Source organism: Lethenteron reissneri, chromosome 32 (assembly GCF_015708825.2).
Source record: "Lethenteron reissneri isolate LAM-NWPU_2019-01 chromosome 32, ASM1570882v1, whole genome shotgun sequence".
In the NCBI taxonomy this organism is placed as follows: Eukaryota; Metazoa; Chordata; class Hyperoartia; order Petromyzontiformes; family Petromyzontidae; genus Lethenteron; species Lethenteron reissneri.
This window is the reverse complement of record NC_083810.1, coordinates 2,243,106-2,260,577: the sequence shown is the minus strand read 5'-3', so window position 1 is coordinate 2,260,577 and position 17,472 is coordinate 2,243,106. Positions and strand designations below refer to the sequence as shown.

At 40.2% G+C, this 17,472-nt stretch overlaps 1 protein-coding gene across 3 annotated transcripts in view; it reads right to left on the bottom strand.

Annotated features, from left to right (window-relative positions):
• Positions 1 to 1,939: 1,939 nt before the first annotated feature.
• LOC133349879 (gamma-aminobutyric acid receptor subunit gamma-2-like) overlaps positions 1,940 to 17,472 on the bottom strand; it is a 162,330-nt gene continuing 146,797 nt past the window's right edge. For all 3 annotated transcript variants that reach the window (XM_061563701.1, XM_061563703.1, XM_061563702.1), the window contains one exon: positions 1,940 to 16,373. In XM_061563701.1, the coding sequence (XP_061419685.1) occupies positions 16,089 to 16,373 (285 nt within the window). In that variant the 3' untranslated portion in view covers positions 1,940 to 16,088. The remainder of the gene's footprint in view (positions 16,374 to 17,472) is intronic.

The following is a 17,472-nucleotide window of genomic DNA, read 5'->3' as shown; positions in this document are numbered from 1 at the left end:
TCCAGAGTTTTTTACGTGTGTTGACCCAACATTTGCTGATAATACTCTCCCAGAAGGCCATGTGGCTGATGGGATATGTAAACCATATATATTTTGTCTAGTATAAGGCTTTACTACCAAGGTCACGTTTTTCCCTGAAAACATATACGTATGCCGTACTTGGCATACGTATAAGGATTAAATTGGATTAAAAAAAACAAAGCTCACCATAAAACCACTACTCGATGAATGCCTTCCTCCACCATGTCGACCATTTCAGTTAGTTGAGAACTCGCTGAGACTGCGGTCATTTTTTTAATATCACCTGCATCAACATAAATGCAGCATCAGGAGAGTATAGCAAATATTAAACGTATAAAACAATGCACTAAACAAATGAGATTACATTTAGAAAACATAAAAAACGGTCATGTTTTACAAAAAAAACATACAAAAATAACCTAGAAAGTTTAAAATAAGAAACTTGCAGGATTTCTGAAGGCCACACATGGCATGGAAAATATAATGTGGAAAGGTTTGCTGGATTTCCTGGATGAAAGCCACACATACAGGACAATACTATGTTTGTTTACAGGCATCTAGGGGATTGATCTTTTTTTGTCGAGCTGAAACAGATGCTTACTTTTTTGTCATCAACATTATCAGCCACGATCTCTCCACTGCTGAACACTGACACAATCCTTCACTGACCCGTGATGCCATGATGCAGCTTGTTCTCACACGTGGTCAACCCTTTTGGGCACGTTCTCTCCTTTTAATCTATGTTTGTCTATCAGTGTAATGTCCAACATGTCTTTCATGATTCTTTGGGACCTTTCAGCCTTTTCTCCATTTCCTTATATTGTAATAAACAAAGCAGTACGTGGAGCTCTACCATTCATGTAGTTGGATTCTGTACTGGTTGGAGTTGCAATTTTACTGTAATTTTATGTGACTCACACTCATGAAGCTCACTAAACGCATTTTATTGTTTTGATATTTGAGGATGAGAAGAATACTGATCTCGATCGATGTAAATTTGGCGCCAGCGTGCATTCGCTTATTATGCGCATTAAGCTAGATTTATATTTATGCATGTATCGATCGAAGCCGTTTCTATGGAACGGAGTTCCACCCTGGTATCGGTGTGGCAGTTCGGGCAAGGGACGACCGATCCACCCATGGTTGCTGGGCAAGTCAGGAGTCAAGCTACGAGCCTCTGAAACAAGCAGAAAACCGTGCGCATCCTGGGCAGTGCGTTCGTTCAGCGAGTGCTTCATCACCGAGCCATGTGGTAGCCATCCTCGGTGGCCACGCATGTTCATTTCTTGTAGACCTCTGCTGAAGTTAGTCTGTGGAAAGTCATCAACAATGTGAGGTTTTATATCGCGCCACAGCTGAAGTTTTTGGGGTTGTGAATCTATAAATAATAAACACTCTTTGGGTCTTTCGTTAAAGTTACCGAAATACCTAAAGAGTATGAATTACTGCAGACACGAAAGCTTTAAGTCAAAGTTTTATAAATAATACATACAAAAACTTTTTTTACGAGGTACGGACCACTGAGCTATATAGCTCTTTTTCAAAAGTGACTTGGCCACAAATGATAGCCCAAATTAAAGTGGCTTATCACGTGGAAATATATCGTATCAGCCACATACTCTAAACGCATGTTTCTATGTGGAGGGAAAAACTGGAGGACCCGGAGAAAATCCACATGACCATGGAGGAACACGCAAACTCCAAACATATAGGCGACAGGGTCAGAATCGAACCCACGACCTCCTGTATACCAGGCGAGTTAGTTAACATCTCGCAATGCATTGCCCACATCCCAGACAGCCAACGCAGTTTGATCGACTCCCCCACACCTCCAAGCGTTTACAAAGCTCCCGACCCGTAACAGCACCCACACACGAAATGCAAATAAATACACGCGTACGCTAATTTTTTTCAGAAATAAAAGTTTATTATATTTGTGAACATTCAATGTACAAGAATGGTAACATATGCTATATAAGTATTAAGAAAGGTCATTAACATCCTGTAAAAAGGCAATATACATTTATCACTAATCTATGTAATCTAATATGGTTTAACAGAGAGATGACGATAATGGTGATTACCCAAATTTTGTTGCAATTAAAATAAATTGGTTTGGTCTTAATAGCAAACTATAGTAAGTTAACTTTCATTTGACTGGCACTGGTTTCTTGTTTTATAAAATTCTACCTACTGGCTGTAATAATGCAGCTGTTTTTTTTTTACAAAAGCGCTATGCACACAAAACCTTCCCGGAAAAACGTGATTTTTTTTAGTTTTCATATAAAAACTTGGTTTTTGCACATTTTTAATTCAAGGCCTTAATATTTTTGCCAAAGCGGTGCGTGATGTTTTGTTATATGTATTATTGCAACACATGGTTACAAGATGACTGATACATCATGAGGCCAATTGCAATAAAATAGCGAAAACCTTTTTCTGTCAATAGAGGGGGTTGTGGGGGGGAGCAACATAAATTTTTTTTTTATCATTCAACAGAACATCCCTGCGTTATTGTTTGCCGACGTTTGCACTCGAGGTTGTTTCCTCAAACACAAATGTCACGTCTAAACTATAACTTGCTAAGCTCTTGAGGATCCAGATTCTGGGAATATAATATATACATCGTACGTAATTCAAAGCGAACAACTTAAACGCTTGCTTTTATGATATGAAAGACATACGGGTGCTACTTAGATGTGGTAGATTTCATAAGCCAGCGGGTGGGTTCATAACATGAGCATATCGCACTAAGAACAGCAACGCATACGTACTGTCATCACAGCTATGAAACAAGTTCAACAAAAATCATAAATAATGTTGCTATACATCGTTATGTTAATGTTTTAAGGTTTAAAATCGAATTACTGTAATTATACAATATTGTAATTTGAGAATCAACAATGTTTCGTGCACATTTTTTTTTCATTTTGCGCATTTCTTCATTAGGTGTTTTGTCAAATGTGATATGCAGTGGAAAGGAATGGCCTTGGAGACATTCACGTACACTTCCAATGTCATAGAGGCATCCCATAGTCGTGAGACACACACAGAATTTCAAACGGTAGAGCCATGTTATGTTTTCTTTTTGACCTACTGGTTTTATTTTTGTTATCCTTATTTTACTATAAGGATGCAAGCCCAATTATTCGTCGGATGTTAACTCATGCAGCTGCCTGTTTTTCCCAGCGTAAGTGCCCATGTTATGAAACATGCAGTAGAACGTACGTAACCGTGTGTTGTTAGAATGCCAAAAAGAACGAGACTTTTAGATGACAAATTCTTTCAGGGCAGAAACCTAGCAGGAATGAAGATCGGCGTTACTTAAACAGGATTCGAATTTCATTTTTGCAACAATTATGCATACGTACAAATAACTTAAGAGACATGCAACATTATCACAACCCAATAGAGCACATTCAACTTTGTACCAAACACAAATGTATCTGCCAAGCTGTGGTTACGCATTAAACAGATGTAGTATTCAGTACACAACGAATACACAATGTTATCATAGTAAAAATGACAAAAATACGCAGTGACCTATAGCCAGATAAAAGTAATTAAGATGAAATGTAAATTGCCAGTGTCATTTTAATTTTCATATATGACAATGACTACATATTTCAATGGAATAACTATCAATACATTTACATTTTATATGAGTAATCTGTTGATATCACATGCACATACAACTTTGCTTTATGTAAGTTTAACAAATCTGTAAATAACGTTTCAAAAACAAGAAGTAAAAATAAAAAAGACGTGTTGTATATAGGTGAACAAAAATTATTGTTGGTGATCAAAAGCTCTGATACCTGACATATTGGACACATGGTAAATGTAGAATGTATTTAAAGTTATATAATGATGATATTTTTTGTATTTTGTTACAACATTTTAAGTGTGTATAAGATATTGACAAAAGCTAAAATAACAATCAATTACTGTACTCGAAACTTAAGAGCTTTGGCAATTAGCACGAATTGAGAAATAGAATCAACTGGCATTAAATGCAAATAACAGTTTAGTGGTATTTATTTGTAATAATTGGTCAATATCAGATGTTATCACATTTAGGGAATGTATTTTAAGCAAATATATATTAGATGTGACATGCTGGTGGTGTATCAATGATAATGTCATTTTTTTTTATCACATACAGGTTAGAAAGAAATGCATTAATGTATGATTGAGCTAATTTTAATGGGAAAACTTGTAAAAAATATCAGTGTTTAAAGCAATGTTTTCAAATGTATTCAAGATAAATTTCTGCTATATTATTATCCGAGTGGCACTGTGCCGAGAGCATTTGGATGCATGGTCAATGCTTGTCAGGGGCAGATGCAGCTCATAGCTCTTCTGAGATTACTGAAATGAGTATCCATTTGTGAGAAGTCAACAATGGTTGTGCTATGGCAAGATCGGTATCTACTATAGGAATGTGGAATTTTAACAGCGAACTCAAGCAGACACTGAATTTGAATTGCTGATATGTCCAAAGAGCTTCCACTGATTGGCCTATAGCCCTAGACTATAACTTATTAGATGATGTACCCATTGTACCTGCTCAATATAAAGCCCAAAAGCTACCGATCAACGTACACCAGCAGGCTCGTGATCAGCATCACATAACATAACTGTTGATATAATATGTATTTAAAGCTAAATGCAGCTAAATAATTGATATTTATTCCCAGTTCCCTTCAGCTATGGTGAAGTAAAGATGGCAATACTGGTCACCTTGAATCATTGTAATGCACATACATGATATCGTGTCATACAACAAACCGATTATAATTAAAAATAAAATATCACCATGTAAACAAAATAAATTTAACATCCGTTCTGATTTTTTTTTAACAATGACATTAATAATGTAGGTGGAGATGCAAAATAAAAGGTAAACGGACTTTTTACCTTGAGTTAAAACTACGTAAAGATCCACACATTTACAGAGTGCTAAACAAGAATTAAACATTACTGCACATTTATATGCATCTTAAAATTTGGCAGAACTGCGGTGCAATGGTTAACACAATGCATTTCGAACCCAGTGACCTGAGTTTGAGTCCCGGCCACAGCTAGTGGCTAATGAGCGATATTTGAAACCAGTCCTGGTGCCCAATTCACAAATCTGCACTGACCAGAGCGGTGAAGTATGATCAAGTATTTATCCAGCCAAGAATTGACAAAGGGCTGCAAATGACTCTTACTGTATTCAACACAAATGCTATGCTTGGTTCTATTCAGAGTGACAGTGTCTGTATATTCAATGCAATGGCTGTATATTTATGAATGAGAAATGAAAAACACTACAGCACTTGAACATGTGAGTACCCTGATCCATATTTGTTTTTGGGTTAAGCCACTTGGTGTTAGTTTAACACCAACATTATTTTCATCAACCCTCCACCAACTGTCACGATTTTCACGTTCACAAAGATATTATTTAGATGTGGCCAATGTGTCGATCAAATCCTGACCAATAAAGCTCCTCACTGGTGGCTGAAGATTTATCATGACATATATTGGACGTAATTTGATTGATACATCGGCACCTACGAATAATATATTTCTAAACGTGACAATCGTGGTGGGTGGTGGAGGGTTCATGACATGACATTTGGCACGAAACTACCACGTAACTGAGCCCAACAACACACGTGGATCTTTGCAGAGCTATGAAAACTCACGTTTCATGTATGCTCGTGGCTGCATGCTTGATTATTTGACATCATCTTCCACGAGCAGTCTCACTGTCATAACGAGCACTGCCTGCGCATTTGCGAGGGATAATAACCCCGCGTCGCGATTGCGTACGGTGTCGGCGTCAAGTGCCATCGCTACGTCGGCACCCATCGCCTGTCAGCCCTATAGGGTGACGTCACCGCGGTGAAGCTATTCTCGTGGATTAAGGAACGATGACGTCGTGCGTAAACATCGTGTTTCAACGTAAATCAATGGGGAAGCCATCAGAAATTGGCCGCCATTGGTTTGATTCAGACGTACAGTTTTGGAAATAACGGGGGCAAAATGTTGTTCATTGGGCACATGTCCTCGTCAAGAGAAACATTTGTTTTGTGTTCCTGTTTCATTTTCGTGCTCTGAACTGTGTGCGAGATACAGAGTGTGATGGACGGACACTCGTGAATTATTTATACACTGTATATATAATGGCAGTGTAGGCAAAGTCAGATGATGCGGACTTACTACAGACTTTCAAAGTCAGATGATGCCAACTTACAACGGACTTTTAACGAAACATTCTGCGAGCTCTAACCGTCGCTTTGGTAAGCAACTGTGGGGAATCACTTTGACTATTATTCGTACGAAACATCTGTGCGTGCACTCTGACCTTGACCCAATAGCCCTGAGACTGGCCCTTGACCTCATTCTCACGTGGCACTGTTGAGATTCACAGCTTGTTTGAGAGAAAAAAGGACAAATCAATCGACTCCTTTATTTTAACTAGATGAAAGTGCATCAATACTCAGCAGGTCATTTGTGAAGAAATATGAATAAATGAAATCTATCAACTATTTATTTCATCGTTAGTTATGGGTAATTATGTTTTACTGCAGCACAAAATGTAACAGGATTTTAATGTTAATGTCGCATGTCTAATGTGTGCTAACATTAGTCATTTCGGTATGGTAATTCCCCAAACATTACATTACCGGGCAACTGCAGGAGTAGTTGAGTGCACCGACCACAAGTCTTATGCAGTGATCATATATTATAGAATATGGTATAATATGTGGTTCTCCTCTCCGCTATGTTTTCGGGCTGTGCCGCATGTTCGCCATTATAGGTCTCATGTTTCGCTCGACGTTCCACTCAACGTACTAGAAGCTTTTTTTCTGTTCTTGTTCTTCGTAGAGTTGGCAACTCAGACTGAAACTATTATGGGATTTTTTTTGGCTTTAATTTATTCTCTGCGCCATGGTGAAAAAATGTTAACTACGTCGCCTGGTATGCTGGAGGTGGTGCATTCAACCTTGACCCTAACGCATGCTATATATTTGGAGTTTGCATGTCTCTCTTTTTCCGCGGTCGTGGGGATTTTTCTCTGGGTCCTCTAGTTTTTCCCTCCACATTTAGAAACATGCGTTTAGAGTATTTGGCTGCGATATATTTCCACATAAGTCACTTTGTTGAGCAATTATTTGTGGCCAGGTCTCTTGTGAAAAAGAGCTACATAAATTAGTGGGCCTTACCTGGTTAAATAAAACAAATTTTTTGTTGGTTTTATTATCATTCCCCGGATTTCTTTTAATCATCACTGGGATACCGATGCCAATTTCGGTTGAGACTCCTGGCCAATCCAGGAGTAGAGTTGGCAACCTTACTTCTTGAGTTTAGTTGTTGAAGAAGCTTCTGGCATGTGGAGAGAAACGTCGGACATTGTAGAGCGATGCAGCACAACCGCGAAACCCTATCCAGTCCCCAGTAGCATGGGTTGTCCCATGCAAGGTAATGAACCCCACCAGAAGAATGTGGAACTTCCACCACTGGCTCAGGGCTGCCAAAGGAGAAGAACCCCACCCACCGCTCATCTTAGCATAGACACCATTTCAATTTGGTCTGTATATCGTGCAGTATATGACATAAAGGGAACGGACTTTAATACTGCACTCTATTTAGATTTAAAATGTGACAATCATTTTTTACAGTAACAATACTATATTTAGCATTTTATAGCATTCTAGAACAGGTAATCAAAAGTACAGACAAATGTCAAAATTGGCAATTAGATTGCATTGTGCCTTGATTGTGCCTTCATTTGTGATGCTAAATGGATGTTGTTTAAAACACGGTGCAGCTACACTCAATTAGCGAGAGATCCAAAGTAAGTGTGTGCATCTCCGCATACACGCTGTGTATATTTGAGGTTCGCGACTGTTTTGGTTCCACCTCAGTGTGCGTGCCCCAGATAATTAAGGAGTCATTGCTCACTAACAAGGTTGATCTTTATTACATGGCCCACTTGATTCCTCTGTATGTGGTTTTCTGTCAACTCATGCTTCTATTAGTCTTTACGGATCACGGTTCAGTTCAGACACTGTGAGCCATGGGCTCATCGTGGCAAGGTCGTGCGTTCAAAGCCTGGTCAAAGCCAATTCAGGCAATCGTCCCTGCAGCGCCGGTATAACGAGCACCGCCTGCTGAGCTGTGGGACGTCACCAGTGGCTGTCACAAACAGAGGCTGGTACCCACCCCATAGCAATACGTCCCATTCACTGTGGGCTAAGAACAGAGGCGTGCCCAAGGCACCTGGCAAAAAAGGGCACTTGCACCACCTCCCCAATAATGTTTAGGGCCGCTGTCATCTTGTGTGTCAACTTTTGGGCGGCAGGATGGGATGGTCGTAACGCTTGTGGCCTCACAGGAAGAAGTACCTGGGCTTGTTTCTTTCCTTGGGTGCCTGTCTGAGCGGAGTTTGTATGTTCTCTGGGTCCTCTGGTTTTTCCCTCCATATATAGAAACATGCGTTTCAAGTATTAGGCTCCTATCAATTTACACGTGATAAGCCACTTCGTTGAGCTATCGTTTATGACCAGGTCGCTTCTGAAAACGAGCAATATAGCTCAGTGGGCCTTACCTGGTAAAATAAAATATTTATTTTATTGTTTTAAATTGGGATTACACATAGCAGCAACGTCACCTCATACTTCGAATACTTAGCAGGACCCTCTTGAGACTCAGTGAAAAAAAGTAATACTGTGCAGCAGCTGCAGGATCTGGTGGAATGAAGAAAGCACTGGCGAGGTGGGGTGGCACCAACGGCTTCGGTCAAGGTGACAGGTTGATCTTCTTAAAAGTCCGAGACCATTTTTGTGTTCCATCATCCCTGCCCCCTTTGGGAAGTTTGTAGGCCCCGTCTTTACACCTCTGATCCCGCAATGTTGCTGCAGGCACCCGAACCACAGTGCCAACGACCATAAGGGAATGCCAACCACGGTTACAACGTCTCTATTAGATTTCAAATAATACTGATTCCCAGTGCAATTACAATTTAAATGTACCATGCAGTACGGATGTAATCTAAGATGCTCTCTACAGGACAATTTGAAAGTACCACAGATCAGGGAATGCAAAGTACAGCACTGCTCTTTAGTCCCTTTATATGCTGCACATGTTCTCTCATGCTCTTCATATTAATGTGTGCTGAGGAATTAGAGTTGATTGCCTCATGAGTAACTGTGAAACAATTCATTTAGCACATGCACAGCAGACATGTGAGTGTGGCATGGCAATAATGTCATTAGCCCTGTAACTGTAACAAATCAATGTTTGCCTCCGCAGCTATAACCCTGTATATGCTGTCAGTAATTAAATCAACCATTTATAAAAATGCCAGATTTTGGTGTTTTCCGTGGCTTCCTCGACAAAATCACACAGAATGTGCCCGATCTCATCAGATCTCGGAAGCTCATCAGCTTGAGCCTGGATCGCGTAACAAGCGATGTGGGCAGTAGAGGACAGCGTTGAAAAATGCATTTTTGTTTTGTACTCCCCCCCCAACTTCACTCACTTTCACTGACCACCACGGTAAATATAATCAACTATCCCTCACGACCCGCAGGGCATGGGGGAGGCCCTCATTCATCAGGGGATTGGCAACATAGGCTGTGCATGTACTTGTAATGAGGATGGAGTGGTGGCACAGTGCCAACGGACCTGAATTAGATTCTTGGCCAGGGCCAAGAACCGAGTGATATCCGAACCGGTCTTTGGGCCTCCTCCCTTCACAACCCACACAGCGTGGTGCAGTATGGTCAAGCAGTCTCTGTACCATGTCGGTCCTCATCCAGCATTGGATTAACTAATGGCTGCACATTACATGTGATGTATACGAAGAATTTGTCATTTAATCTCAATGTCATTCAATGCACAGGGCATATAAATAATAAAAGCTTACAATAAATGGAAAAAAAATCAACATTTATCATGGCCAAATGCATACAATAGTATGGCTCTCATTTCATTTGTGCATAAACCTCTATGTTTCCCCTCTATGACCGTTCCATTTCAGGCGCGTGTTTTGTGTAACTGCAAACAAAGCGCGATACACTCAGAGGCAGCACGTTTGTTGCTCTGCAGGGCTGCGGCTGTTTGCGAAGCTGCAAGCAACTGGCCTCCATTTTACAATAAAGAACTCAACGCAAGCAAATCAAGAGATGACATCTTGGCACTATCGCAAATACATTGTGCCGTATCCCACCTGAAACTGAAGGTGGTCGGTTTTGTATAAAATACGCATCACTGAAAAAAGACTTGCATATGAAAACTGTGGATGAAAACAAAATGTGTACCATGCACAATCTTGCCATTAACTCTGCTATGAGGAGTCCAGGGAAATTCAAGTGTTGATAATCTAGAAAAAAAAACAACGGTTCTGTGGAGAGACTGGCTTCTGCCATAGGAATGTGGAAATTCCTTCACTTGTTCAGGACTGCCAACGAAAATAAGCAGTGTCCACGGTTCGTATTTGCACGATGCACTCAATAACTTGAAAAATAAAACGTGGAGCTAAGCATAACCCACAGAGCGTATGTTCACAGAATAATAAAAACTGAGGATTCTTGTTCAATTTGTACTACACTCGCTTATTCAATGTTGTTCTTCATTAACTTGTGTTGATTTTGTACAAGAGGTGTGGACGCAAATGTTGCCTCCCTGGCACCTTTTTAATATCAGTGCAGCCAAGCCCCTCAACAGATCAATATACAAGTGAGATTACTCTCGCTTGAGGGAGCTTTGCACATTTACAAACAAGGTGTAGATTAGGAAGTATTGATAGCTTTCGCAGCATATGTGCCTGCATGCTCACGTGTATTAGAGTTTGAAAGCAACACATTGGCTCGGATAGGCTTTAAATAACACACTGCACTGCAATGCATACAAAGGTGTGGCTAGAATTCTGAAATTTAAAATGACTGAAAAATATTATTTGTGCGTTTATGAAATATTTTGTCACATACAGATATAATAAGGACTGTATAATAAATATGTCATCTTAGGGATGAAGCAATATAGTGGTAGCATGTATATAGTGATTTGCTATTTTACTGGATGTGTTAAATTCAGCTTGCAGACGTGAGCATGCAAATAGTTCGGCATTCCCAGTTTTCTAAAAAAAAACACACTATTAAATTGGGGTGGCGATAAACGAAGGCATTAACATTTCTGGTATGACCATTAATATAAATTTATTCCTTTTACATCAAGCTTTTTTTACATTTATGCAACAAAAAACACCTAAATACGTTTGTATTCTAATATTTGTGATAAATGTTTTACTTGAAATTGTGTAAAAAACACACAAATACACTCCGAGATCATAGTCAACAGGAGTAGGAGTGCTAATGGGTAACCGGCCCATGCCAAGATAATGAATAATTCTCTCAACCAGCCTGGCTACCTGCACAGTGAGTGCATTCATCTCAAACGATGAGGTCATGAGCTCAATTCCCAGTTGGGAGTCAACCCAGCCCACCATGTTTCCTCAAGTCTACAAAGCGAGCAACGCCTTATGGGAAATTACCAGCGGGAATCCTACGTGGACTCTGGCCCCTGCCTTTGAGAAGAACGGGACCACCAATGCATATGAGCACTGACACATTGGCCTGGTCTGAGGACCAATCGTGGATAAAAGTGCCACCCAACAGTTGTTTGAATCCTACTCTTAAATTGCATTGTTGGACTGATTTAAAAATAAAAAAAGAACGAGCTAAGTTGGTTTCTGGCCAAATAAGCAAGTGGACAATTTTACAGATACTTGATCTTAAAACATCATTTTAAAAGTGTCCATAATTAAAAGGTGCATTACACATACACTGCATAATTGAGTCGAATAATGCTGACGTAGAAGGTAAAGTTTATAGAACATGTTTTGTCTGTATTTTTGTAAAATATTAAAGTTGTTATCTAAATAACCCCAGTGCTGTAATCATTTGTTGCCAGCAATCCAAGAGAAATAGTCCATCTGTATACATTACCGTAGACAATAAAATCGGTCAAAGCCAAAATTAATTTAAATAAGGAATCCTATCAAGCCATATATCTATATCTGGCAGAGTTAAACACATAGACAAGGTGGCACAGCTTATGTTTTGGTAAAATGTTAAGAGCCAATAAACGATGGGGCACTTCCTTCTCTCCGTGCTGCTTTATCACAACACAAACAGCAAATGTGTAAGTATGATATCCACACTGAACGGCATTGCCCTGTATATTGTCCGCTTCAGATTGTATTGTTAGCCCTTATGCTTAGAAAAATGTACTGTCTGCATCTCAAGTGATGCAAACTTTATTCAATGGTATCACTTTATCCCTCAGTTGGAAATGTGTATGGCAGTTCACAGAAAAGTATCAGTTTTAGTAGAGGGGGTTACACTCAGTTAAGCGGTCTCAATAGACTGTGATGATATTTGAATCGATGATATCCTACGCGTGGCCAGTGGTAGAAATTATCTTGATATGGCAGGGGTCAGTCATGCCATATCACAGCCACGGTCAATCTCCCACGATGTTGTACTCATTTTATCACCTCTAGAGGATGATTTGGGCATAAATTCCTGACCAGGAATCAACTCAGCCCAATATACATTTTTGGGTCGATAAATTGGCTTTAGGCTTAAGCCCTCAAAGGATATGAACACTGTCCACAGCTCGATTGGTCACAATAACACTTTTACATTACCCTGGATAACACTCTCAGCCTAAATGTAAAAATGTTTCCTGGCATATTCCAGTAACCATTGCCTATTGTTGGTAAAATAAAATGCCGTGACTATGTGAACAGATGGTAAAATAATTCCAAAATCTTATGAAATATTGTGATGTCATAATATCCCACTTTGTGGTCTAATACTTGATAGAGACAGTAGTTTAGCACTGTTGGCCCCAAAAAAAAATCCTTACTAAGATACGCATTACCTTGACCTTGGGGGAAAACTATAGTGTGAATTTAAATTTCAAATAAGTAATTAGCATATAAGTGTGAGCTACATTTTCAAACAATGACTATTATTAGGTAATTTGTAATAATTGATGTCTTCATGGTTTAAAGTCAATTGACATAATGGGCCAAAGTCAATGAAGAGATGCATGAGACTGGTCATGATAAAATCTGCTCTTGTCCCTTTGTAAAACTGACATGTATATCACCGCTTACATTGTTTCAATTTCAGGCATGGTAGAGTATGTTAGTGTACCACACTCGGAGATCATGTTAATTCATTTAGTCTCTATGTTCCGCTAAAACCGCAAAAAAAAAGAAGGCTTGACCTTGTAATATACTGCAGAATTCACATTTAGAATTTCACAATGTGTATGGATATTAAGTAAGGCATGCAAGGCATAACAATGACTCTTCTGCATAACCTCATTACCTGGATCAGTATAAATGTGTTTAGATAACTATGTATACTGTTTTATTGCAAATGCATCTGTCCTAGTTTCCGTGTAATTCAGGTTGTAAACGTTTGCTTACCCTTCTTAGATTGGATTGAATCACAAAAGCTTCAAAGTAGTGGTGTTTATATGCTCTAGTAAACATACATGCATTCCAGTTTAAGGTTCAGTATTTGTTATATAAAATGCTTTGAGTAACTACCATAGACAACGGACCAATCATGACACATACGGTTGTATTTCCTGCCTGGAAACAGTTTTCTGCTAAGAAGCTTATTCGAACGTACAGTGGACAAAATCTCCAGGTTTTTGCAATGTACAGTGTTCAGAGTATAAGTGTAAAATACTGTAAAAAGCCCTAGCCCTTCCCCCTCGGTACGCTAGCCTGAGCCAGATCGGTCCAGCCACCTTGTTCGTAAGCATTCAAACGTTTCACAAGATGCCCTCGAAGAATACCCACTTCTGTTTCAGGCCTTTCACCCGTGTTGTCAGCGTCATGGATTTTGGCTGATCAAGTGTTTTGACAGGATGCATATGAGGCGTGGATTAAGGTCACCCTGCGCCATAAATTAAATCACACGTTGGGCCCTTTTCCCCCAATGCCATGTAAGATATCACTCGTCGTGTTTCTAAACCCACGGGGCAATCGGGGGCCTGGTGATCCTGTGTCCATCGCTATCACAGGTCGGGGAACCGTGCAGTTTTACCGCTCTGAACCCTGGATGACTGAGATATTCCATAGTGGGCCTGGCATATTGAATAATCCAAACACAATCAATTTGAAATGAAAGAAGGCTTGCATGGATTCAGAATAAGTGCATGTCATATACCCCCATATTTGGAAAGGTGGTAAAGCTGGCAGAGATTTTTTCCCCTACATTGTACTTGTGTATTGGTCAGAACTGTTGATCAGACTCACAAAGAGTGGACAAGTCATACTTATTGACGCCGCATTCGTACACAGCTCTGATATTATCACTTGCCGAATTAACACGTGTCACACCATGTTGACGAGTCCCTCATGTGGAAATATTCAGGCTGTATAAGCATAAATCATTGATATCCCTACAAATTGAAACTAGTTTAGGAGTGTACTTCACTGATTAACCTGCAAATGTGGAAAAATATATCATTGCAAGCACCAGGAAGTGTCTACAAAAAAATGATTCATAATCTTCATATTTCGGTTAAGGTTAACGACTCGTTAACCTTGAGCTGTACGCCTTTTGGCGTCCTCTGGTCGAGCACCAATTGGGTCGAGGCTCAAAAGAAAGCATCCCTTGATGTGGACCAATCAGTTTCAAGGACAATGCATATATTATCATAGTATGTTTTTTGTTTGCATTTTGACTGCAAGTATTGTGGTTAATGCAGACATGAATCCTTGTAAAAAGGTTTCAGTTTTGTTGCCAGAAAAAAAAGGGGAAAAACCCTATTAATATATTTTGGTACTAGCAAAGGAGGTCTAATGATGTTAACGACTCATTGAGGGGGAGAGCTACATATGGCTGACATTTACCAAAGTTTGTGAAACCCTTGTCATGTTTTTTGCGTGTGTATAGTTTGTTGTCCTTCCCCCGGACCTTCAATTTGCGCTGTTGGCTGCATACAATGCGAAATAATTTCAACATACATAAATTGTGAGAATTTAGCATTGATCTTGGTAATAACCATTACAGCTGACAAGCATCTCTGTGACGTGTAGCCTGTCATGAAAACTCATCCGTAATAATCATTATAATAATGCAACACTGACAACAGTTTAAGAAATCAATTTCAGGTGAAAGCATTAAACAAGAAATGGGTACCTCATGCCTGCATACCCAGACTCTTTGCAGTGTGCTTTGAAAGCAGCACCGATTGTAACCATGACACAACAATGTCAGCAGCTTCACACGTGGAGTCTTCTCATAATCTTCCCTCCGAAGTGCCTCACACTTCAAGAAAATATGGTATTTACAGTGCTCTCACATCATGTTTCAAACGGTATTATTCAGTGCCTGTAAGTTATGTAAAATGTAAACACACAAACGCGCGTATATATTTTTCCCTCACTTTAGTTTTTGTACCAATTTATGAATTTTGGCGTTGACTGCCATACATTTTTAACGTAAATGTAACTCTAGACAATATCATAATTGGATGTGTGTTTACTTAATTTTAACAAGGAACAATTAAGAATTGACCTAAGTCAAGCAGAAACCCCAAATTCCGTCACATTGTCCGTAATTAACGCTTTTCAGAATTTTAACAGCAGTAGTCGGTTTGTTTTAGAATCGCCAATATGAAGAAAATTAACATATTTAGTAAATATAATTTCTCCTCCTCACACATTATTTATGCAATTGCTATACACGATATTTTACATCAGCCACTCAGACATACACTTGCTGCTGTTCAGTGTGGAGTAGTTCCGCCTCCGAGGGAGGCGTGATCAGATGCAAGCGCTATCTTTAGGTAACCCAGCTGAGGTCACGCTTTTCCTGTCGCACGGCAACAGGAATTCAAAAAAAGTTTTGCGACCATGGGTGGATGGGCGGTGGCGCTTGTTCTTTTTGAGTTTCCTTAATTGCCATTTCGGTTTATTTTTTTCCTTTCCTGTTTCTCATTTCTGCACGTCTTTGTTTCTCCAACAAACCCATTTTTTACAGGTAAAGGTACGCGATCCAATACACGAGATTGAAGAGCGTGAAGGAGATGGGAAAGAAGACGCGCGAGTACGAGTCGAGCTTGAGGACCTGAATGTGGATCCGGCCCTCTTTCCACGACCGCCGCTCGCAGTCCTCGAAGCAGCAGAAGAAGCTGGAGCAGTCTTTGCCGTCCAGACATTCGTAGCCGCCCTCCTCCTCCGCCTCGGCCGAGAGGTGCTGCATGGCGTTATTCATGGGCACCGTCGCCGAACCGGGTCTCACGTCCAGCACAACGGGGTTCTGCTTCAGCGGGGGCGGGGGGGACGATAGGGTGGGTAGGAGTGTCACGACAATGGCTTGAGCAACGATACGAGAAGATTCGAGGTCACAAAATGTGTGTTCGCTTAACCACTTTTTCTCGTTCCGAGACGCCTGCAAGTTGCAGGGTGGGGTCCTGTTCGCCGCTGAATCTTGGAAAGCTCAAGCAGTTCAGCGTTAGTTTCATTTAGAGAGGCTAAGCACCGTTGTTTTCAATGACATTGTACTCACTGTAGAGAACTGTAGCAACACGACCGCCAATCTATGACAGCTGGCGCCAAACTGTCAACACACCCTCCTGCATGGCCTTGTGACAAAAGTTATTTTATTAATTGTTTTCCTTTCCGATTCCATTCCGAAAACATACACGTGCGTACACGTACGTCACCGGAATGAGAAAGGGTTCAAAAAGGCCATCGAAACACCAGTGCAGCGTTTGGATTGGACAGGGGTGGGGAATTAGAACAGAATTGATGTTTTACTGCAGCAGCAGCTGCAAGAGAAGTGGTTGTTTTAGGGCAAACAGCTTGAGATGAGCAAGCTTGCCCCCCTGAGGTGAGGGAAAAAATTAGCAATGACAGTGACGAGAAGGTGGCCAGATGACTCAGAGAGGTGGTGCTTGTGAACGCCAGAATAGTGAGTGAGCGCCGCTGAGATCTTGAGCTCGAAAAGCTGAGCTTCCACCCGAGATGAAAGCTAGCTATGAAGTAGAATTATATCTTATCCCAGTAAAAATTACTGCATACAATCGTGTATGGTGTATGAACAAAAATCTGCTTACTTCAGCCAAGCTCAGGTATATGAAAAAAAAAGTATTCAATGAGTATGAGCGCATCTCCACAGGCAGACCTGATATATTGTTTGAAATTCACATTCCTATGGCAAGGAACAGTCTGTCCACAGGACAACCACTATTGAAGTTTCTTTACTCTTTAGTAAAAAAAAAATTTGACCATTTTAAAAGGGCTCACAAACTCAAAAACCGCCATTATAAAATTCCGTATCCTTTATCAAGCATGTCACTGAACAGTTTGACTCTTACACCGTATGTATTTATTTAGATGTGTTTTTAGAACTACGT